Raw genomic sequence first — 25,606 nt, forward strand, 5'->3', positions numbered from 1 at the left:
TCTGCATATGACAGCATAGCATTCGAATTGCTAGTGGCTGTCCTGAATGTGTCCCAACTCTCGGGCAAAGTGCATAAGAGAAAAGTGGCTTTGAACTCATCGTCCATTGCCAACTTTTGATTTATAACCTGGCTGACAATACCATTAAACTCATTTAGATGGGCTGTCATAGAAGCCCCTTCCTTCATCTGAAGACCTATGAGTTTCTTCAACCAATACACTTTGCTTGAGGCACTTTGCTGGGCATACAAGTCCTGCAATCTCTGCCACATTCCCCAAGCTGTCTTCTCTTCACGAATGCTGAAAAGTAAAGAGTCTGACACAGACAACATGATAGTAGATCTTGCCAGCTCATCCATATCTTCCCACTGTTCAGCAGTAAGAGAAGCGGGTATTACACCCCTTTCTTTGATAGGCTTGTGCTGCTTCTTCTGGAGCAACACATTATAGCACTGGGTTTGCCAAATGTCATAGTTATGTGAGCCTTCAAGCTTCTTGATGTGAAGCAATGAAGAGCTCTCACCTGTGGTTGCCATAGCAATTTGCAACCTGTCAATGCCTGACTCCCTGCAAAATGTGCAAACACTGCACCAAAAGCACACAAAGTGCTCACAGTTGTTCTCCCAAGCTTTATCTCCCACTGTGGAAGCACAAATGCAACTTTTCTCCCACTGTATGTGATGAAAACACCAAAATCTGGTTGCTGCAGATTTAGGACAGCACCTTAAATATGCTCTGTTGCCCTTCCAAAGTACTGTACAGCAGTACCAAGTGCTCACCAATGATGTACCAAACCTGTACCGGCAAGTACAGCAGCTGAAATTGAACCTTTTGGTCACTCAAAACAGTGTACAGCCATGCCAAAACTTGCACAAAGCTGTGCCAAATCTGTACCAGCAAGTACAATAGCAATAAATGCTCTCCTGGCTGTCCAAATGAGTGAAAATCAGACTTTTACAGTCCTATACACTGCATACAACAGTTCCGAACAGAAATTGGGCAAAAGCCCCTTGACTGCAAGCTGATTTCTGAGGATTCAAGGCATAAATGTCTTGCCTGCTGCTTTGCCAAGCTCAACAAGCATACGAACTTGAAAAGCCCCTTGATTTAAGATCAATTTTTGATCATACATGGTACATTGACGCACATGAAGGCATCCAGAGTGTTCACGATGCTTCCCCCTGGCCACATATACATCAAATACATGAAACCCCCTTGATTTACAGGCACATTGAGTGCTTGTAAGGCATCAACACATTATCCAAAGCATCAAATGCGATTGCCTGCATGCAAATCAACCAAATCGGCACAAAAGCCCCTTGATTTGCACTGCAATTTGCTGCAATTTTACCCAAATGTGCGATTTTTCACATCATACAGCATGTATGAGTGCTTAATTGCACAATTACATCAAAAGCCCCAAATTTCGACATCCAATTTCCTGCAAATTGATCCTGATTGTGACCAATGTCACCCAATTTTGCCAATTTCGCTCAAAATTGAGCAATTCGGCACCTGTACCTGCTCAATTGATAATTGTACCTGCTCAATTGCAAGTCCCAAAAAAAAATTGAAGCAAAATACCTTGTAATTTTCTGATTTTTTGTTTTTGTTGCAGGAAAAGGGGGGTTTGCTGATGCTGCTGCAGAATTAGTGCAGATGAAGGACTCCTTTGCAGCAGCCCGTGCGAATCTCTACAGTTCTCTGATGAGACCCTTTTCTGTGCCAAAGTGCGCTGACGATGACGTCTCCGGCACGACTGCACGTGCGTGTGTCCTTCGTTGATGGAGATGGTGAAGAGGTCGAGAAATAAAGACTATTCTCCTCTCCTCTTCGTCGAACTCGCAGCTGGCCCTGAGATGTTCGCCGAGAACCGCAAGTTGGAGCCCTACTTGACAGGCGAGTTCCGTGCAGGTGGCTCCATTGCCACTGCGTACTGGCGCCAAGTGGTTTCTAGATACATGTTTGTGGCTACGTGAGTGCCGACTGCTGCTGTATGTTTACGTTGCCGCTGTTGTGCTGGGCGCTTATGACTCCATGCTTGGCACCTTCGACGCCGTGTATTCGCCTGCTTACGCTGCCTGGTTATGAATGATTCAATGCCCGCTTGGTTTACGCCTTCGCTGTCTCCGCCTACTGCTGACGCCCGCCTGTGGTGTGCTACGCGTAGCTCTGCCACGTCAACCCTTAGTCGACTGTCTTCAGCTGCAGCCTACGTAAGCTGCAGAGAGAGAGAGCCACGCTTGTGGAGGTCCCTTGCAGTTGGCGTCAAAATCTATGGCACAGTTGCTGCTGCCCCTGGCTACAACCGGCACGGAACCAACCTATGGCAGTACCCAATCAGCACCCAGCTATGGAAGTACTACAAGCTCTGATACCAGTTGTGTGGGAGAAGTAGAATTAGGGTTAGGTTAATTCATGTGGGAGACATACACAGAGAGAACAAGGGAGAGAGAGAGAGAGTTGTGGGGATAAGTCAACTCATGGGAATGAGTGTGTGACTCCCCTATCACACATGTATATTGCACTAGTACACATAGTGCACTTAGTACATTAAAAGTACTAAGTGTACTATGTACTATAACTTATGGGCTTGTACACACTATAAGGGTGGGCATAACGCCTTTACCCCAACATCGTTAAAATCCTTGGTTGTTAACTGGACATTAGCATAACGGTGCACTGCATGCCAAAAGATATTCCTCTCTCCCTGTTTTGGGTGCTTAAAAATCCATCTCCTTCTCAAATCATGATCATTTGCGCCTTAAGGAGGATGATGATGCTTGATTTAAGGATGTAGGAGGGTAAAATTTGATAAGAAATCGAAATGCAACTTTTTCCTTCAGTAGCAAGTGCTGTGAGTGAGGAGTTATACACTTATATCTAAAATCTTATTGTGAACCTTATTTTTTTGTACCTTGAGCGATTCACCTTCTATGGTGATTAGGAATGCCCTATAGGTGTCTATGCACACCTCGAGCTGATAGATAATTGCATGAACCCCTTTGCACTGAGCTGAACTTTCATAAGCGAAATATCACATACATCAGGCCTGAGGTGCTGCGTGCATGTGCCATGACTCCTGAGGCCATGTATAGAGTAGAATAGGTGTCTCCATTAGGAACAAAATGGGACATGACCTCTCGTTTCAAGGTCCTTATACAGATTGTATGGCCTGAGTGCTTTAGATTGGCCGGTGTGCTGCTGTACAGACTGTACAGCCTGATTGCACTTGATGTGAGGACAGGGACTGTGCCTCTGCAAAGGATTGTACCAAATTTGGGAATAAAAGAATACCCAAAGGTGGGAGGGATGGATCATGGGGGGCGGGCCCATTTTCAGGTTCTCAAGGCTTTGTGCAGATGAAGCACACATTGTTTGTTTTTGATCAAGTGTATCATGACGATCTTAAAGGCCAAACTTATTACAATGGTCTTAGGGCTAAGCTTCCAATCATTGAGTGGGAATGGTCCAGAATTGTCAAACCCCCACGGATCTCCTCGTAGAGCGCTCCTGAAACATGACTCGAAACTTGCAAAACAAAGCCAAACAACTTGAAGGGGGTGCAAGGGTGACTCACCACCCAACCATGACAGTCGTGGGCAAAACCCACAAGTCTTGGCTGTCCCCACCGAGCCACGAGCTCAGCTAACCAGCAAGATGCACCGACCAGTCTCTACCCCGTGACGTCCCATACCACCATGGAGCTATCCACGCGGGCCTCGAGACTGCTGCCGGGCTCGGCTGCATGCAGCAGGTGCACGTTTGCACTCGATCCAGGCTCTTGACCGTAGAGCTCTCGCAAAGACTCGCGAGACTCTATGTACAACTGACTAACCTTGGGCACCCTTTTATAGGCTCTTGGCCGGTCACCGGGTGTCCACACTTGGGTGCCTGCCCGTCCATACTTGGGTGTCCGACTGTCAGTCTATCCCTAGCCTAGCTCGCCAATCAGCCTGCCTAGCTCCAAGCCTCCCCAAGTCTCGAAGCTAGTCTTGTGTGCGTGTTGCACACGGTAGATACATTCTGTGCACATGACATGCTCCCCTTCCTCTAATAGCTCATTCTTGAGCTCAGTAAAAAGAAAATCTTGGCTGGAAGCAATGTCACATGCACTCTGCACTCAGTGCATGGTGACAAGATGGCTTATCATCAGCAGTGTAACATTTGTATATTATTAGAACCCAGTACGATTATATGTCGTACGCTATGATCCCATTGTACATCCTCACTCTAGGATAAGTCAGTCACGAGTTACGTAGGTCATTCCTCAACCTTAGCGGGTTAGTCAGTCAGTCAAGTCCCTTAACCCACTTGGAGAGAATCATTCATGCATATAGAGTCAGTAGAAGCCTTAGGGTTTGCATCAAAAAGCACTCTGCATCCTACATAATATGCATTCATATGCCTGTGCATCATTTAGAACATCCCAGAAGCCTTAGGAAATTTACTAGGATTTATCTGGTATTTTTTCCATATTTTATGGTATTTATTTGCATTTAATGTCATTTATAAACGTAAAGTTTATTAAATTATGACCAGCCAACTTGACCAACCCCTATCTAGTATAAATAGGCTTGCATAGGGCTTAGTTTCTCATTCAATCTCTTCAGTGTGCCAAGAGCTTTCCTCCTCAGCCCTAGGAGTACCCTTGCCTTGAGCACTAGACTAGTCTCATCCAGCCCTTGGAGTACTTGAGTTTTCCTTCTCCAACCCTCTGAGCACCTGCGTTTTTGCTTCAGTCATCCATAGTCTCAAGCGCAGCAGTTCAGCAGTCCCAACGCAGCAGTCCAGCAGTCCTAACGCAGCAGTACAGTAGGACAGCATTCAGGCGCACCGTACAGTCCTCCACAGTCCCCAAATCAGCAAACAGACCTGCGTTTCTGTCCAGCATCAGCCTACAGCCTTGGAGGCAGTAGCACCACGTCCTTCTCCGCCTCCAACAGCACCCGACTACATCTCCCTCTTCTTTCCGATGGAACAACAAAGGAGAGAGGACGAGGCCCGAAGGAAAGAAGAAAAAGCAGAAAGACAGGACTATGAGGAAGCCCAACGTAGGATCGACGAAGACCGGCGTCAAGCTGAACTCGCCGCTCAAGAACACCAACGTGAGCTTGATCGAGAACGTATGTTACTCGAGCACGAATGGGAAAAGGAGGCCATACACTTGAGGTATCAGTAGCTCTCAGTCTCCCCAGTCATAGGTGTCACCAGCCAGCCAGTCCGCAGCAGCATCAACCACTGTCATTCGCAGTCAACCAAACTTCAGTAAGTATGATGGTAAGTGTGATCATTCATTAGTTAATCAATTTATTCATTAGTTTAATGCTCTTTTTCCGTTAGCTAGGATTACAGACCCACAAGATAAAGTCCACTTAGCAGCTCCCCATCTCGCTGGTGAGGCAGTCACTTGGTGGCAGCATTGGTCTAGTATTCATACAGACCAGGCCACAGGTGTCACAGCCTTTGACATGGACATCTTTGTCCATGACCTGAAGACGAGATTCCTCCCGACCCAGTACATGACCGGTCTGAAAGATGAGTTCTATGGACTCAGACAGAACGGATTCCCAATGCTTCAGTTTTCCGGTAAGGTTATTACTTTAGCACAGCAATTAGGGTTATCTGCGCAGGCTAAGATGGAGCAATTCATTCGTGGATTGGACATTCGGTTCACAGTTCGTAACTTTGAACCAAGTACATATGACCGGGCTCTGACTCTCGCTCAGAATGAAGAAATGAAGCTGAACGGGGGCAAGTCCAAGCAGTCATCTCCATCTAGTACCAAACCCCAGCAGCTGCACAGACAGGGAAAGGTAACGCTTCTTCTAAAGATGCTAAGGACGGCAGTAATAGCTCCAGTTCAGGGGGTAAGAAAGATAAAGAATCTAAACCTAAGAAAACCCTTGATGAAAAGGCTAAAGCAGGCATTACTGGAGGTTATCTTCCTCCAGAGGAGCAAAGGAAGTACCAGTCAGAAAATAGATGTTTTTTCTGTCATATTATAGGGCATGGTAAGAAGGATTGCCACAATGGCAAGCGGCACAAGCTGCCAAAAGCTCCTTCTGCCACAATTGCTGTAGCCTCCCCAGCTCCTCCAGCCCCGCCTACTACCTCAAATGCAGTTCAACTTTTACCTTCTATGCATCCTATGCCATCCGTGGTATTTGATGCTAAGTAGGAGGGTGAGAGCGATGTTGCTCAGAAGAGCCTCATCCGAGCTTATGGCTTTGCCCAGGACCGACAGTTTTAGTCCTTTTCGATATGGGTAGTTCTGAAGACGCCATCTCTTCCCAGTTGGCTAATAAATTGAACTACACATTAGTCCCATATCATTTGGATGTGGACGGGTTTACACCTGGTCTTTGCATCCACATTTCCTAGAAGGCACATCAATTTGCCTTAAGGCCTCATTTCAACAAGATTTCGTCATCTCACCTCTGTTGGGGTGTGACATGATCTTAGGAATTCAGTGGGTCCGTCAGTGCATCCCATTGATTTCGCATCTCCAGGCCAGACGAGCTATCCGTAAGGGAGCACTCCTTTATGTTCGTGCTCAAACAGCCTCTTCCTCATTAGTAGCATCCGTTACATCTTCAGTCTCTCAGTTAGTAGACCTCCTATCCAGACATCAAGACATTATGCTTAGGGACGATCTCCTGCCCAGTCTCCCACCCTCCCATCCTCTCGCCCTAAGGACCATCACATTGATTTGGTCCCTGGATCAGATCCTTATAGCAGGTTTCTCGATCGTCTTTCCAAGACTTTAGAGGGCGAGTTAGAAAAGCAGTTATCTGAGCTTCTCCGAGCCGGATTCATTCAGCCTTCTTCCTCCCCATTTGCTGCACCTATCCTATTTGTCTAAAAGAAGGACAAGTCTGCACGCCTTTGTGTAGACTACAGGGCATTAAACAAACTCACGATCAAGAATAAGTTTCCTATGCCAAGGATAGAGTACATTTTGGAGCGTTTAGACAGTGCTAAGTTTTTCACTAAGATCGACCTCAAGAGTGGTTACCATCAGGTCCGCATTTTTGAAGTTGACATTCCAAAAACAGCTTTTCGGACAGAGCGTGGTCACTACGAGTTCGTAGTCATGCCTTTTGGGCTTACAAATGCACCCGCAACCTCCAATAAGATGATGTCTAGAATTTTCGCAGTTCACATTGGGAAGTGTGTTTGCATATTCCTTGATGACATACTAGTCTTCCCAGCCACTGCGGAGCAGCATGAGAAAGATGTGGAGAAAGTCTTGCAACTTTTGCGAGATAATCAGCTCTACATAAGCGCCAAAAAGTCTGTCTTTGGTGTTAAGGAAGTTCAGTATTTGGGCTACATCATCGGTTCCCATGGGATTAGACTGGATCCATCAAAGGTTCAGGAGATCTTAGATTGGGACATTCCTAAGACCGCCCAAGAAATCCGCTCATTCGCAGGTCTTTGTCAGTCCTATAGTACCCATGTCCATCAGTTTTCCAATCTTGCAGCACCTCTTACCGAATTGCTCAAGGGGGTGAAGACTCGCAAGCAGAAAGTCTCAATTACAGACAAGGCGCTTGATGCATTCCGTGCACTCCAGGAAGCTGCCTCAGAAGCACCTGTATTAAAGTTAGCATTATGGGACAAACCTTTCGAGGTTATCACCGATGCCAGCAATGTAGCCATAGGTGCAGTCCTCCAACAGGACAATAGACCCGTGGCATATTACAGTAGAAAGTTGGATGTCACCGAAAAGAATTATTCGATGTATGACAAAGAGCTTTTGGGTGTGATCACAGCGCTCAAGCATTGGAAGCCTTTTCTTTATGGACAAGCTTTCACAGTGAAAACAGACCACCAAGCACTTAAGTGGCTTCAGACTATGCCAAGTGCCCAGTGGAGTGATCGACAGGCCAGGTGGAGTCAAATCTTCCAACAGTTTGGAGGTATGATTGAATACATTCCTGGTAAGCATAGCCCAGGACTACTATTTAGTGGTCACATGAATGATTTTTTAGTTTTTACATTGCTTTCATTGTAGCTAGACTCTTTAGTACCTTTAATAGTCCACCACTTCTTTGGTTGCCTTTTAATAGCCCACATACTACTTTTTTAGTATGTGTGCTACTTTTTACTGCTTTCAAGCAGTAAAAAGTAGTCCACATACTACTTTTTCAGTCTGTGTGCTACTTTTTCTTTCAGTCTGTGTGCTACTTTTTACTGATTTCAAGCAATTCACATGTTGCTTTTAGCAGATACTCTAAGTCGAAAGTCCAGCATCCAGGCAGTCCAAGAATCTACCATTCTCGAAATCAGGGGGAAGGACTTAGATAGTATGAAAGACCAATATGTCGACCGGGGAACATTATCTTCCATTGGTCCAAGCTATCTTGAACGACACTCATTCATCCAGTGTTGGACGAACTCCATATGAAGCAGCCTTTGGTCGCCGTTTTTCTTCTCTTTTGACGAGAATGGTGTCTCCATCTTTAGAGGCTAATAAAACCACGGAAGAATTTTCCGAGATCATTGAGTCAGTCAAGGACCGCTTGGCCAAAGCTTAGGAAGCATATAGCAGACACGCAAATAAGTCTAGACGAGATGTCCACTTCAAGGAAGGAGATTGGGTCTATTTGCGTATCATAAAACAGAGATTGAAACAAGTGGGCAAACGTTGTCCCAAGCTTTCATTATGTAGTTTTGGCCCTTTTCCAATAGTTAGGAAGTTAAGTGATGTCTCCATGAAGTTAAAGTTGCCTACCAGTTGGACAATGCATGATGTTTTCCATGTTTCTTGGCTAAAACCATATGTTGGTCCAGAAGTGTTTGATGTTTCAGATGAACAGCAGCCACACGTGGTAGACGAAGTAGAAGTTATTGAGCCCGAGTAGATCCTTCTTCATCGATGGAAGCCCGGTCGACGGATACGTCAGTTCTATACGAAATTCCGAGATCGAGGTACCCACGAAGCCGTATGGCTAGACGAGGAGTTCTTCTAGGAGTACCCCCAGTTGTTGGTGGACTACTTGGAAGCCATGAACCTGCCGCCAAGCTAAGCAGGAGGGAATGTCACATGCACTCTGCACTCAGTGCATGGTGACAAGATGGCTCATCATCAGCAGTGAAACATTTGTATATTATTAGAACCCAGTAGGATGATATTTGTCGTAGGCTGTGACCCCATTGTATATCCTCAGTCCAGGATAAGTCAGCAGGCACGAGCTACATAGGTCATTTCTCAGCCTTAGCGGGTCAGCCAGTCAGTCAAGTCCCTTAACCCACTTGGAGAGAATCATTCATGCATGTAGAGTCAGTAGAAGCCTTAGGGTTTGCATCAGAAAGCACTCTGCATCCTGCATAATATGCATTCATATGCCTGTGCATCATTTAGAACATCCTAGAAGCCTTAGGGAATTTACTAGGATTTATCTGGTATTTTTTCCATATTTTATGGTATTTATTTAGCATTTATGTCATTTATAAACGTAAAGTTTATTAAATTATGACCAGCCAACTAGACCAACCCCTATCTAGTATAAATAGGCTTGCATAGGGCTTAGTTTCTCATTCAATCTCTTTAGTGTGCCAAGAGCTTTCCTCCTCAGCCCTAGGAGTACCCTTGCCTTGAGCACTAGACTAGTCTCATCCAGCCCTTGGAGTACTTGAGTTTTCCTTCTCCAACCCTCTGAGCATCTGCGTTTTTGCTTCAGTCATCCATAGTCTCAAGCGCAGCAGTTCAGCAGTCCCAACGCAGCAGTCCAGCAGTCCTAACGCAGCAGTACAGTAGGACAGCATTCAGGCGCACCGTACAGTCCTCCACAGTCCCCAAATCAGCAAACAGACCTGCGTTTCTGTCCAGCATCAGCCTACAGCCCTGCGTTTCTGTCCAGCATCAGCCATACAGCCCTGCGTTTCAGTCCAACATCAGTCTCACAACAGTATTCAGCCCTACAGCCTGCGTTTGCAGATTCCCAGCAGTTTCAGCCTTGATTCACCAGTATACATCAGTATCCAGCATTCAGTGCATCATCCAGGCATACACCAGTCATCTGGTAAAGGTATTCTATCATTCATAAGCATTTCCAGCATTCTAACATAGCTTAGAATAGTCCACCGCCTTCTTTTCTCAGCCTGAGGTGTGCAGCCCTTCCTCATGCCCTTGGGAAGAGTGCATAGGCTCGAGATCAATTCATTGAGGTGTTTCTACAGCTGTGTACAGTTCAGCCAGGCTTTCGATCCTCCGAGATCTTGTGTTTGGCTTATCTACAGTCCACAATCATTCTCTCTAAAGTAATAAAGCAAATACTATCTCGTTATCGGGATAGGGGGCCCTTCAGTGGGTAATTCGGTACCCAATCTGGTGTATAGTTCTCATATATCTCTCTCTCATCTCTTTAGAGTTTGAAGTATTAAAGTGGATTGCTAAACTCACGAAACTCAGGATATACAGAAGACGGTGTGAGCATTTGTGTGACAGGATCTTCCAATACAAAGACTTCCGCTGCATATCACATGCAAGAAATGGTGCTAGAGAGCTCAAGGAGATGTGTGGCTAAAAGCCCACTCTGAGGTATTTTATAAGCCCCCCAAAAGCGTGTGTTTTAATGTGTGGCTTTTGTGTTTTTTGTAAAAAAAAAAAAACCATATGAGATGGCTTTTGGAAAAGCGACACATAAGGCTTTTAAAAGCCAAGCATAAAAGCTACTTGTTTTTTTAAAACCCACGCCGCAAGACCGCATCCGGATGAGGCGATCTTGCGGCGCCAAGCCTTTCACACCACTTGGCGCTGTGGCCCCTTCTACACCTTACACACGGGATTCCCCCGTTGGCACTACAGGCCACCTGTTTGGCTCTTCCCCCCCCCCCCCCTATTGTATGATTTAGCCTCTCAGTCCTTTGTGCTGATGCTTGTATTTTGCAGCACCTAGGGAGAGTCTCCCGGGCTGCCATGCTGTATTCACTGCTCCTTTTCTCTTATGAGCAGGAGAGATTTTTTGTAGCCCTACGGGCGTTTTTTATATAACTAATGAAAGGATCTTTTCTCGAAAAAAAAAAGAAAAAAAAAGCCGTCGTAAAAAAAAACCGTAAGGTTTGTTTTTTATATGGTTGCTACGTTTTTGTAAAAAAAAACGTAAGGCTCTTAACATAAAACGGAAAGCAGCGCTTTGCTAAATAAATCGTGGGCTAAAAAAAAACGTCTCGTGCTGGCTGCCGCCACCTGTCAACTGCAAGGAGGTTCTTTGCCGTCACCCATGAACAGCAACAGCGCCACCTAAGGGTTGATGCATCTGCACGACTGCTGCCCCACAGGTTCTTACCCTTTGTCGATTGGTCTGGTTGCTTGCTTCCACGCACAGCCGACATCTCCCCCTCTCTCTCTCGTTGTTCACACTGCCGACTGGTTCACACAGTCGACAGGCTCTTGCTTTTCTCTTTCGCTTGCTGATTCACAGCAGTCTCTTGCTTCTCTCCTTGCCAATAAACAACTCTCTTCATATGCAGTTCAAGTCGACACTTTGCAAGACAAAAACCCAACCCGGGTAGCAACAATGTAAACAAAAACCCATACGCTGAATTCTTAAAAAACAGCAGTATATATGAAAAAACAGCAGTCATCTCGAACTCATACCTCTTCCTTTGACCTTGTTCTTCTCTACCTACCGACTTGCATGCTCTTCAAGGCATGCTCTGATACCACTATCAAATCCCCACGGATCTCCTCGTAGAGCGCTCCTGAAACATCACTCGAAACTTGCAAAACAAAGCCAAACAACATGAAGGGGGTGCAGGCCTAACTCACCACCCAACCATGACAGCCGTGGGCAAAACCCACGAGTCTTGGCTGTCTCCACCGAGCCATGAGCTGAGCTAACTAGCAAGACACACCGACTAGTCTCTACCCCGTGATGTGTTGGGGTAAAGGCATTATGCCCACCCTTATAGTGTGTACTAGCCCATGAGTTTATAGTACATAGTACACTTAGTACTTTTAATGTACTAAGTGCACTATGTGTACTAGTGCAATATACATGTGTGATAGGGGAGTCACACACTCATCTCACATTGAGTTGACTTATCTCCACAACTCTCTCTCTCTCTCTCTCTCTCTCTCTCTCTCCCTTGTTTCTCTGTGTATGTCTCCCACATGAACTCTAACCCTAATTCTCTCTCCCATTCAACTGGTATCAGAGCTATCTTGATCCTCTCCCTAGAGCCGTCAATTTTTGCTGCCTTGCACTGGAGGTGTGTGAAGCGAAGGCTACAGAGGTGAAACCGGTGGCACTTGCTGTTGGCTAGCTTGGGTGTTGCAGGTGTCAGCAGCTGCCATGACAGGCAGCGCAGCAAAGCGCTGCAGAGCAGGTAGCGAAGCAGTCGCAGGCAGGTGGGCGGAAAGAGAAGGTGGCGGGTAGCCATTTCTGCGCTGAATCACACGCAGGCGTGTAATCGCTGGGCGAGCACTACCCGCCACCACTAGGCGAAAGAGGAGCGCAAGTCGTCAGCGTCCACGGCGCTTTCACACCCTCGCTCTCTACAGGGAGCGGTTTTGTCCGTGTGCACGTGTGTGTACGCTTGCAGTTTCAGGCCAACGTCGTCTTCCGCCCAAAGCACTGCATGGACTTCACGTCAGCAAATGCGAAGCGCCAGCAGCAGCACCGACTCAAACGCCTTCGCTTGTGTAGACTCCACGCCTGCATCCAGCCCAAGCCTGACTACAAAGTAGCCCAACCAGGCAGCATACGTGTATCACTGTAGCAGTGTAGCCGGTCACACAAGCTGGTGGTAGATGTAACCATTCGTTCGAACGGGCAGCAGGCTGCAACAGCATCAGATTTCTGCAGCAGCACCAAATTCAGCAAACCCCCCTTTCCTGCAACAAAAAATCAAAAATTACAAGGTATTCTGCTTCAATTTTTTTTTTTGGGATTTGCAATTGAGCAAGTACATTCAATCAATTGAGCAGGTACAGGTGCCGAATTGCTCAATTTTGAGCAAAATTGGCAAAATTGGGTGACATTGGTCACAATCAGGATCAATTTGTAGGAAATTGGATGTCAAAATTTGGGGCTTTTGATGTAATTGTGCAATTAAGCATTCATACATGCTGTATGATGTGAGAAATCGCACATTCGGGCAAAATTGCAGCAAATTGCAGTGCAAATCAAGGGGCTTTTGTGCCGATTGGATTGATTTGCATGCAGGCAATCGCATTTGATGCTTTGGGCAATGTGTTGATGCCTGTCAAGCACTCAATGTGCCTGTAAATCAAGGGGCTTTTATGTATTGGATGTATATGTGGCCAAGGGGAAGCATCGCGAAGACTCTGGATGCCTTCATGTGCGTCAATGTACCATGTATGATCAGCAATTGATCTTAAATCAAGGGGCTTTTCAAGATTTTATGCTTGTTGAGCTTGGCAAAGCAGCAGGCAAGACTTTTATGCCTTGAATCCTCAGAAATTAGCTTGCAGTCAAGGGGCTTGTGCCCAATTTCTGTTCGGGACTGTTGTATGCAGTGTTCGGGACTGTAAAAGTCTGATTTTCACTCATTTGGACAGCTAGGAGAGCATTTATTGCTATTGTACCTGCTGGTACAGATTTGGCACAGCTTTGTGCAAGTTTTGGCATGGCTGTACACTGATTTGAGTGAGGAAAAGGTTCAATTTCAGCTGCTGTACTTGCCGGTACAGGTTTGGTACATCATTGGTGAGCACTTAGTACTGCTGTACAGTACTTTGGAAGGGGAACAGAGCACATTTAAGGTGCTGTCCTAAATCAGCAGCAACCAGATTTTGGTGATTTCATCACATACAGTGGGAGTAGAGTTGCATTTGTGCTTCCGCAATGGGAGATAAAGCTTGGGAGAACAACTGTGAGCACTTTGTGTGCTTTTGGTGCAGTGTTTGCACATTTTGCAGGGAGTCAGGCATTGACAGGTTGCAAATTGCTATGGCAACCACAGGTGAGAGCTCTTCATTGCTTCACATCAAGAAGCTTGAAGGCTCACATAACTATGACATTTGGCAAACCCAGTGCTATAATGTGTTGCTCCAGAAGAAGCAGCACAAGCCTATCAAAGAAAGGGGTGTAATGCCCGCTTCTCTTACTGCTGAACAGTGGGAAGATATGGATGAGCTGGCAAGATCTACTATCATGTTGTCTGTGTCAGACTCTTTACTTTTCAGCATTCGTGAAGAGAAGATAGCTTGGGGAATGTGGCAGAGATTGCAGGACTTGTATGCCCAGCAAAGTGCCTCAAGCAAAGTGTATTGGTTGAAGAAACTCATAGGTCTTCAGATGAAGGAAGGGGCTTCTATGACAGCCCATCTAAATGAGTTTAATGGTATTGTCAGCCAGGTTATAAATCAAAAGTTGGCAATGGACGATGAGTTCAAAGCCACTTTTCTCTTATGCACTTTGCCAGAGAGTTGGGACACATTCAGGACAGCCACTAGCAATTCGAATGGCTGTCATATGCAGATGTTGAGGGTGCTCTTCTTCAAGAAGAGATGAACAGGAAAAATAACTCTGTTGGAAAGTCCAATGCAATGAATGCACGTGGGAGATCCCAACAAAGGGGTAAAAGCCAAGAACGGGGAAGGAGCAAGTCCCGCTCCAAAAAGGACTTGGAATGCCATTATTGTGGCAAGAAGGGACACATTAAAAAGCAATGCTACAAATGGAAAAATGATCAAAAGGAAAAGGGAAAAGGCAAAGACAAAGACAAAGATGAAGCCAAAGATGTAAAGCCAAAGGGCAAAAGTGCAGTCAAGATTGAAGAAATCAATGTGTCACATGCAGGTGACAGTGAGGATGAGGTCCTATTCACGTCTTCACTTGATGCCCGTTCACTTCTTACAGGAGATGGTCATGGTATGCACTCATGGATCATTGATTCAGGTGCCTCCTTTCATGTCACAGGTTGCAGAGACTTGTTTGTCAGGTATACTGCTGGCAATAAAGGAGTAGTTTATTTGGGTGATAACCATGCATGCAAGATTCTTGGCAGACGTGATGTGAGGCTTGTGTTTTCAGATGGCTCACAACTTATGCTCCATGATGTCAGGCATGTGCCTGAGATCAAGAAGAACTTGCTTTCTACTGGACAGCTTGATGATGCTGATTATGTTACCACATTTGGTCGTGGAAAGTGGAAGATTAGTAAGGGCTCACTGGTTGTTGCCAGAGGCTCTAAGGTGGACACTCTTTACTTCATGCATGCAGGTGTTTGTCACCATGCTAATGTAAATGCAACCGAGCTGCCGGAAATCTCTATGTGGCATAGCCGGTTGGGACACATCAGTGTCAAAGGAATGGAGCAATTGTCTCGTTTGGGTTACTTGCCTTCTCTAAAGTTTTCAAGTTTTGAGTTTTGTGAGCATTGTATATATGGCAGGCACCTCCAGTGCCCCCACAAGAAAGCTCTTGGACAGAAAGATGCTCAGTTAGAGCTTGTGCATACAGATGTATGTGAGATGCCTCAGCTTTCTTTGGGAGGGGCAAAATACTTTGTGTCTTTTATAGATGATGCCACACGCAAGGTGTGGGTTTATCCTCTTCGTTTGAAGAGTGATACATTCTCAGTGTTTCAGAAGTTTGTTGCTCATGTTGAGAATCAAACAGGCAAAACACTGAAGGCTTTGCGTTCCGACAATGGTGGAGAGTATATGTCCAAACAGTTTCAGGACTTTTGTGATGCTTAAGGCATTAAGAGGGAGCTCTCTACTCCTTATGATCCTCCACAAAACGGGACAGCAGAGAGGATGAACAGGACCATACAGGAGAAGGTCCGTTCTATGTTGTCACATGCTGCGTTACCTCATGGTTTTTGGGCTGAAGCTGTTATGACAGCCGTTCATCTTATAAACAGGTCACCTAACACGAGGCTTGGTGGGAAAGTGCCAGAGGAAGTATGGACAGGGAAGCCTCCGTCATACAAGCACTTGAGAGTGTTTGGTTGCGTTGCGTACGTGCACATACGCAGGGAAATGCGCACCAAACTTGATCCTAAGTCTCACAAATGCATATTCCTAGGATATGGTTACCAAGGTGAAATGGGGTATAGACTTTGGGATCCAGTGAATAGAAAGATTATACGCAGCAATGATGTCATTTTTGATGAAACATGCATGTATAAGGAGCCTGCAAGGCAACAGGAGCTTGGCAGAGTCATCTTTGATGATGATGGACATCATGGACAACAACCAAGGGCTGTAAATCAACCATTACAACAGCAAAACCAGCCCTTAAATGGTGCTGAAAATGGTCCAAATGGACAGCCAGAGATGGCAGAAGATATCCCTATGGATATCCCACAGTTAGAGGAGATATCGGGCCTGATTTTTCAGCCTTATGGCATGGAACAAGAGCCACCAATAGGTGATATGTAGGCTGGACAGCAACCTGCAAATGATGGTCATTGGGTACGGAGGTCCACAAGACCCTCCAGAGCCCCTGACAGGTTCGTTCCAGGGGTTGACTACTTGATGCTCACTGACTGTGGGGAGCCCTCATGTTATAAGGAGGCTTTATAGAGGGCAGACAAGGCTCTTTGGGAGCGTGCCATGAAGTCAGAGATGGATTCTCTGCACAAAAATGGAACATGGAAGTTGGTGCATTTGCCTGCAGGCAAGAAGGTTTTGCCATGCAAGTGGGTTTACAGGCTCAAAGTTGCACCAGATGCAAAGCCAAGATACAAAGCCAGGTTAGTGGCTAAAGGCTTCAAGCAGGAATATGGTGTGGACTTTGATGAGATCTTCTCTCCAGTGGTCAAAATGACCACACTTAGAGCTGTGTTAGCTTTGGTTGCACATGATGATCTGGACTTGATTCAGATGGATGTGAAGACTGCTTTTCTTCACGGTGATCTCCATGAGGAGATATATATGCAACAGCCAGAGGGTTATGCAGTGAATGGAAAGGAGAAGCTTGTATGCAAGCTGAAAAAGAGTCTTTATGGGCTCAAACAGGCACCAAGAGAATGGTATCATAAATTTGATACATTCATGAAATCCCAGAATTTCAGGAGAAGTGACATAGATCATTGCTTATACACCAAGAAAGCTTTGGATGGCAGTCTATTGATCCTCATCTTGTATGTTGATGATATGTTGATTGCTGGGAAATCTCGTAAAGAGATGGATGCCTTGAAGAAGAGGCTACATCAAACCTTTGATATGAAGGATTTGGGTGATGCAAATCACATCTTGGGTATGCGGATACTTCGGGACAGCAATCAGCTTGTGTTGTATTTGTCTCAGAAGGAATACATTGGCAAAGTTTTGCAGAGGTTCAATATGGACGGGGGGAAGAAGACTAGTACTCCTTTGCCTCCATATGTGAAACTCAGTGCTATGGACAGCCCACAGTCAGATAGTGGCAGGGCTGATATGGCCAAGATTCCGTATGCTTTAGCTTGTGGCAGTCTCATGTATGCCATGGTTGCTACTAGGCCGGACATTGCATTTGCAGTGGGAGTGGTTTCTAGATACATGGCCAACCCTGGCAAGAAGCATTGGGAAGCAGTGAAAGGTGTCATGAGATACCTGAAGGGCACACAGGATATGTGCATTTGTTTTGGCAAACAGGATGCATTAGTGCATGGTTACACGGATTCGGATTATGCCGGTCATCCAGATAACCGGAAGTCTACTACCGGTTATGTGTTTACATTCACAGGAGGTGCTGTGTCATGGATATCCAGGATGCAGAAGTGCACAGCCTTATCTACTACAGAGGCCAAGTATATTGCAGCCACAGAGGCTTGCAAGGAGGCATTATGGCTATCTCGGTTAGTGGTTGATTTGGGATATACAGGAGATATTCCATTGTTGCATTGTGACAGTCAGAGTGCCATCCAGTTGGCAAAGAATCCTGTCTTTCATGCAAAGACAGAGCATGTGGATGTGAAGTATCACTTCATCAGAGAGGTGATAGAGAACAAGCAAATTCAGCTTGTTAAGATTCATATGGATGACAACCTGGCTAATCTGTTGACAAAGAGTTTGCCTCCGGAGCGGTTTGCTCATTGCAGACACTTGATGGGCATTGGATGAGGCCAGTTTCAGCCTTGATATGGCCTTGTATATTATCATGTACATGCTGATTTTTTCTTTTCCTTCATTTAAGGGCACTTTGCCTTTAAGTGGGAGGTTGTTGGGGTAAAGGCATTATGCCCACCCTTATAGTGTGTACTAGCCCATGAGTTTATAGTACATAGTACACTTAGTACTTTTAATGTACTAAGTGCACTATGTGTACTAGTGCAATATACATGTGTGATAGGGGAGTCACACACTCATCTCACATTGAGTTGACTTATCCCCACAACTCTCTCTCTCTCTCTCTCCCTTGTTTCTCTGTGTATATCTCCCACATGAACTCTAACCCTAATTCTCTCTCCCATTCATGATGTCCCATACTGCCACGGAGCTATCCACGCGGGCCTCGAGATTGTTACCGGCCTTGGCTGCATGAAGCAGGTGCATGTCTGCACTAGATCCAGGCTCCTGACCGTAGAGCTCTTGCAAAGACTCGTGAGACTCTATGTACAACTGACTAACCTTGGCCACCCTTTTATAGGCTCTTGGCCGGTCACCGGGCGCCCACACTTGGGCGCCCACCTGTCAATACTTGGGTGCCCGCCCGTCAGTCTATCCCTAGCCCAGCTCGCCAACCTGCCTAGCTCCAAGCTTCACCAAGCCTCGAAGCTAGTCTTGTGTGCGTGTTGCACACGGTAGATACACTTTGTGCATATGACAAGAACTCTACGATCATCTTAATACTCAGTTGATTTAAACTTACAACTGTATGGATGTGGAAGGGAGGGAAGAATCAGCGCCCACAAAAGGATCTGGCCACACAAGAACAAAGGGTGGAAGCTTTACAATGACTTTATCGGCAAATGTCTATCAATATCTGCTGCAAAAGGCAGTTTGAATAGAATAATTTGTTGAGCATGGAAAAATGTGCAATTCCAAAAATTCGGCGGGGGCATGGAAATTTCACCTACCGACTTGGTTGAATTTTACTTGAAGCTTGAAGAATGCTATGGTGTTTGGTTAAGTGTTCAATAGAGAGATAATGTCTATATTTACAGTTTAAGTAGCATTTAAAGGTGGTTCCTTCATTGGATATTCCAAGTTATGTCATGGATGTCAAGGACTTAGGAGGGAAAAGAAGCATGGACTTGGAAAAAGTTCAAGAATCACTTATATGAGAAATTCTTACCCTTGAATTCTAGAGTGGAGTATGGCTTGCTTTGGATCGGCTTAGTCAAGATGACAAGTGTGCAAGAATATTTCGAGAAATTTTGGCGGATACTACTCAGAGTAACACCTGAGGTAGATGGAAGAAAAAATGTTAGTGAGCTCGAGGTTTATTCTTGCAAAAATTTGTAACAGCTTATGCATTTGGCTGTGATAGCCAAAGGCTAACCAAGGTGGTCCTTTTGTCTTCTTCATGGGGGGGATAAATCCTGCTACTGATTTAATTTCTCTTGCTCCTCTATATGAGGCTGGTGAAAGTCTTCAGTATGCATTGTTCAAAAATTTTCTTTTTTTTGGGGGGGGGGGGGGGAGTTGTGTGGGGGAAAGGCGGGATTCAAAATCCTTGTGACAGTATCATCTGTTTTTCTGTCTTCAAATGTTGAAGATCGAAATTCCCAGGCTGAAACTTCCACTGGGCTTGGTATTGCAGGGACAGTGAACATACACCCTAGTTTGCTACCTTTATACCGGGGCGCTGCACCAGTTCAACGGGCGATTCAGGTTTAAATGAAAAAAATTATTGGTTGAATCTCGTGCACTGCAGTAGTTTACGAATTGCTCAGCCATGTGTTTGTTTGCAAATGCTTGCAGGATGGTGTTCGTGTGACAGGTGTAACAGTAGCATTTACGGTCCGTGCCATGGATGCAGGACCCATTATCACATCAGAAGCTGTGGACATAGATGAGTACATAAAGGTTTGCAAGTCTATTGTCTTCTGAACAAATGCTTCTAAGCAGCTCATGATTCTCACAATACTTCATTATTTGTTTCTCATGATTATGCACTTATTTTCCTTATTTTCAGACACCGGAACTACTTCAGCTTCTTTTTGGAAAAGGTAGTTCCCTCCTCCCTCCCTCCCTTATGTAATGCATGATGAGATGCAGGCAAATGGAGCTTAGCCCATCTGTAGATTTGAGGAATTATGATTTTGTGAGCAGAGAAGCATACCACACTGTTGATAGCATTTTCACTTTTGGAAGGGCACTTTACAGGCAGATTGCCTCTAGAGTTTGATTCGGCTGCTCTCACTAGGGGATCCTAGGGTGCAAGTTTTGCAGGGTGCCTCTTGCTTTTTCTGGTTAGTGGTTGAAATAATGAGCATTTTTTGGTGTACGGTACTGGGGTTTGTAGCCCTTCTCTTCCCATTTCCCATACAATATGCTCACAAATGCCATGTTTATGGATCTACCTGCATCCTCCATTGGTCAAAGTTTATCTTGCTGAAAGTGTCATTATCCATTGCCAATAGTCATGTGGCTTTTGGTCAAGCAACCAACTTCTCTAGCACGGAGGTTTGATAGGGACTTTTATTGGGTGCCTCAAGGTATCCTTGTGGGATACTTGAGCTGCTAGATAGCAGGTGAGGTTGTGTAGTAGCAGGTCTGTCTCATTTTCAAAATTTGCAGGTCATCCTGTCTTTTCTTTGTAGACTGTAGTTGTGATTTCAAAGGGTGGTGGGCTTTTCTTGAACCACGTGCTACAGTTTGTGGGCTCCATGCTGTGTAATACATATCAGTTACATGATTACTTGGTACTCTTCTTGTTTGTTTCAGGCGTGCAACTCTTGCTGAGAGAGCTTCCATCCATTTTAGATGGATCTGCAGCAGACAAAGCCCAAGAGCAAGATCACACGAGGGCTACACATGCACCAAAGGTGCCCCACCTAGCGTGTTAACTGCTGTCAAGTTGCTTTAGGCATTTTTCACTGATCTGCTTTATGTAAAGCCATGATATTCTGATGAACCATGATGGTTTGCAGGTTACTGTGGATGAAGCATGGCTTGATTTTGATAAACCTGCAGCAGTCTTGCATAACAAGGTTCTCTTACATTCTAATCATAGCCCAACACAAACCCCTCTATCATTTGAATGGAAGCCTTTTGTCTGGCTGCTATATTTCATGGTTATGGTGTGTGCTAAGGGAGATGGCGGGCACACATTTGTCTTTCTGGTAGGTTCGTGCGTTTGCGGACTGGCCAGGGACCAAAGCAAGGTTTGAAGTATTTAACCTTACAGGAGGAGGAGGAACAAACTTGGATTTGAAAATCATAACAACAAAGTCTCATACTGGCTTAGTTAGGGAGGATGTTGGTGGACAGCACAATGACAAACGTGTTGTGAAGCAAGAAAGCTCTTCTTTGATTGTCTACTGTGAAGGTGATTCTGCTCTTGAGGTAAAAGCTCAGTTTTGGGGTTTCTTAAACTAGCTCCACTTGATGTGATAATACATTTGTTTAAGGACTAGATCCACCCACCTTTATGTGACAGATATTGGAGCTGCAGTCCCCCGGGAAGAGGATAATGGGTGCCAAAGATTTCCTCAATGGTTTGCGAGGCCAACAGCTTAGAGTAGCAGGCTGAAACAGTCACATTGCTTGTTTACACACAGATTCTGGTGAGGGATCAAGGTGCAAATTTTTGAGCTTTGCTTTTAGAGTATAGCTACATGTGAATCTCATATCAGTACACAGTCTATACTCCATAATTGCTTAAGGCATCCTTCATTGACCTTCTTGTTCGTATGATTGGAAACCATTACATTCTGAGCATTGCTCAATGGGACACACATGAAAAGAACTTGAAAGGAGGCTAGTCAGTGTGAAACACCATCATGTACTAATTCCTATGGATGTACCTGGTGAAGTCCTTCTTCACACATGGGCATGTAAGGCTGTCAGAGGTGCCTCACAAACAGGACCACAAGCAGCAACCAAGGTTTATCATTTTCCTTACAGCCAGGATAATATAACCTCTTGTGGTATTCTAAAAATTCGCAATTGCATTATTGTATCTAAAATCCACCTCCACACATTGCACTTATGTCTAGGTGAAGTTGCAAAATGTGATCGTGTGAACTGATGGTTTAGTGTAGAGCAAGTGAAGAAATATGACAAATGTTGTCACTTGATCGTTCTGCCTTACCTTCATCCAAAAGCACCTCTTACTGTGGCTTGCTCGTTTCACCTTACCTTCATTCAAAAGCACCTCTTACTGTGGCTTGCTTGTTTTATCTGACCATCATCCCCAAAGGCAGGTCCCAAAGAAGTATTTGTCATGTTGTATTGATGTCCTTGGCTTATGTTTGTTCCTTTTATTTTTGAAATCATGCATTGTCACCATTTGGTCTTGACACCGTGGTTCTAACCAATGTTTGACAATCAAGTGGATCAATACAAGCTAAGTGAAAGAGAGACTGTCCGGTACATTTTAGTTCATGGCTATAGAAGCCTAGCTAAAGAGTTTGCATGAGGATCTAGGTGTAAGGTATTGGGGAGACCCAGCTTTTGTGAACGATGCATTTGAAACTATTGCCTTGGAATTGGGTGTCAAACCAAGAGAGCGCTTTGTTTTCTCATCGATCAAGGTGATGTAGTGGAGGGAAGAGAGGGGTGAGCTTTTGTTTAAGAAGCCACCTTTTTTGAAGCCTCTTGGAGCTACTTTCTCAAAGTTGAAAACTGTAGTTGACCATGATAGGAAAGAGGTGTCAGTACCCTCTAGCCATGCTTGTAGTACACATGGGATCCTATCTTATAGGCACACCTTTTCACTCCACGTACTCATCATAGAGACCCTACTCATGTTTTAGTCTCTAGAGGGATGGTACGAGAGCTCTATTATGTTTCCTCGCAAATATAAAAACAAGAGTGTTGAGATTATTGAAAAATATATACATCACTAGAAGAGGACTAAAGAGTTCATGGTTTTGGACGTGGAAGGGTGGTGTTGTTGTAGACCTAATAGATCCTCTTTGGAGCATAGGAGTTCTTGGTCCATTCATTTTATTAAGATCTCCATTGATTCATTGGCAGGTTCTTGTGGTAACAATTTGTATTCCAGATTGTATACTCGTGTTTTGCCTATTTTTCCTTGTCCTTGGAGGAGGCTCTCGTTAGGGTTTCCTGTTTTACTCCATGTTGTGGGGCAAATGGGATTTTTGTTTGAGAAGGTTCTTGTGGCTCTACTCAATCGCACTGTTGGGCATCGTTTCAAGCTACCATTCCATTGGAACATTCCCCTTACGAAGTAGGTTCTTGGAAGTGAGGAGCTTCACGACTAAAGCTTGGATTTTGACATTTTGCATAGGCATAAGCATGTTGAAAATCAGTTTCATTGCATAAATATCATTGGAAATCTACCATGTATTGCCATGAAGCTTGTATCTCAATAAATTCTTGATAATCATTCATATTAGAAGGGAGGTCAGCCCTTTTCGGCCCTATTGTTTGTCATTTGAATTTCAGCATTGCTATCTTATTTTGTGTTCTGCCACTTCATATTTTCTATTGGTATTATTACTTTAAATGTGACAAGATTGTGCTCAACCTTGACTAGGGAAATTTCATGCATCTAGGCTACGTTGGATATTAATGTAAGACTTAATAGCTGCCTAAATATGATGCACTAAGTGAGCTCAATATAGAAAGTCTTTATGAATTAAAGAGACTTGGGGCTCGTGATTCATCTAGATACTTCTCCCAACACATGAAACCATGTTGTCTCTATTGTTATAAATAGTCCTAATGAGTCTATAAACTATATTTTGAAGGATGTTTTTCTTTTGGGATGATGTCATTCTTTATGTGGATGACATTATATACTCTACCAAAAATGAATCTATAGAGCTAGCCAAGTGAATGCTATATGGGTGGCTAATGAAATACCCCAAAACAAGATTCTACTTATGTGCTTACTTCCATGAACAAAACTAACTATTTATTATCCATGAAGCTCGCCTAATACTCGACAACACTGCATACCAATATAATTACAAAACAATAAAGGGAAAGTATAAGGATTTGGCTAGTACTTAGGCTCCAAACCAAACATTGAGCTAGGCACCAACATAACCCTAGCAAGCATGTTCCCACAAAGCATCTATATCCCATACCACACATCCCTAGCCATATCGATTGTCTCACTGGCACTGTCTACTAGTGACCCTTGGGATGCCCTAGTCCCAAGGTAGAGCTCCACAACTAGAACTGTTCACCATAGTGGCACTTGGTTTGCGCACTGCCTAGGCAATTCGGTTTGATACGGATGGTACGATACGGATGAGGCGGTACGGTGGAGGTGCAGTCGTATCTAGTCGATCATTTCTTGACCCTTTTTTTGGCCGTTTCTTGGGTGTTTTGGGGACTGTTTTAGGCTTTAGCCTTTGCTTGCATCCTATATAATAGCCCCTCCCCCAACTCCATCCTCACAACTTCAAGTGCTCAACCCTCCCCATTGATCAAGAGTCAATTGACTCAATCCTCTCCATCGAGCTCTCCTTCAAGCCTCTCTCCCCTATAGGCTCTCTCAAGCATCTCCCTCTTCCTCAACTTTCAAGCCTCTCCCTCTTCCTCAAGCCTCTCCCTCTCCCTCTCCCTCCCTCTCCCTCTCTCTCCCTCTTCCTCAAGCCTCTCCCTCCCTCTCCCTTTCTTTCTCTCGGGAGCCCTCTCTCCTCTTTCACCATGAGAGATAAGCATGAAGCCTTTACTTTGCATGCCATTACCCATAATCAGAACGAGGGGAAGTCGGGGGCATGGAAGTGGACTTGTAAGTATTGTGGCAAGGTCTACACTAGTAGTGCCACTAGGCTTCTTCCACATTTCTCTAAGATGGGGAGAAAATTACACCTTGCAAGATGATCCCTCAAGACATTGCTGATGGCATTGTGAAGAAGTACTCCTTGCTTGGTAAATCAAGTGATAGTGGAAGAGTCTCCCCTGCCGTTGCTGTTGCTCAAGACGAAGTCATCTCGTTGTTGGCAAAGGATACATCCTCCTCATCCTTCTCCATATCCTTCTCCCCCTTGACCAAGTCCAACCCCTCATCAAAGAGACCAAGTGAGTTGAGGTTCCACACAAGAGGCAAGCCACTCTTGGAGGCACCATTGGAGCGAATGTGACCTTTCTCTCTTGGGTCCGAGCAAAGCAACAAGAGGCAAATGTGGATATTGCATGCACGGTCATTGAGTGCAATCTCGCATTTCGTGTCCTTAAAGCTCCTCAATGGCAAAGGATGGTGAGGGCCATTTCCAAAGTAGGACCATACCATGGCCTTGGCATGGTACACCTACAACAACATGCGCACGAAGGCACTTGATGAAGAAAAGGAGAGAATCAACAAGACCCTCGAGCCCATTCGAGTGGGATGAGTGAAGTATGGGTGTTCCTTCCTCTCTGACGGATGGACCGATAGAAAGAAGAGGGGCATACTCAACATTCTAGTGTCTTGTCCTCTTGGCACTTACTTCTTGTGGGCCGTGGATACCAGAAAGGCAGTGAAGAAAACCTCGGGAGATTTCATCTATCGCCACATTTGACAAGCCATAATCGAGGTGAGATACAATTTTTAGTTTGAACTTTAGACTT

General features: G+C 45.0%; 1 protein-coding gene across 1 annotated transcript in view; it reads left to right on the forward strand.

Annotated features, from left to right (window-relative positions):
- PDE194 (formyltransferase) overlaps positions 1-22,150 on the forward strand; it is a 74,070-nt gene extending 51,920 nt beyond the window's left edge. Inside the window, exons 5-11 of the mRNA XM_086772166.1 lie at positions 19,674-19,744; positions 19,835-19,939; positions 20,049-20,082; positions 20,801-20,901; positions 21,007-21,066; positions 21,203-21,421; positions 21,516-22,150. Coding sequence (XP_086628292.1) covers positions 19,674-19,744; positions 19,835-19,939; positions 20,049-20,082; positions 20,801-20,901; positions 21,007-21,066; positions 21,203-21,421; positions 21,516-21,608 — 683 coding nt within the window. The 3' untranslated portion in view covers positions 21,609-22,150. The remainder of the gene's footprint in view (positions 1-19,673; positions 19,745-19,834; positions 19,940-20,048; positions 20,083-20,800; positions 20,902-21,006; positions 21,067-21,202; positions 21,422-21,515) is intronic.
- Positions 22,151-25,606: the final 3,456 nt, after the last annotated feature.

The sequence above is a fragment of the Cibotium barometz genome, chromosome 32 (genome assembly GCF_041138505.1).
Source record: "Cibotium barometz isolate CiBa-2024 chromosome 32, ASM4113850v1, whole genome shotgun sequence".
NCBI classification, from domain to species: Eukaryota; Viridiplantae; Streptophyta; class Polypodiopsida; order Cyatheales; family Cibotiaceae; genus Cibotium; species Cibotium barometz.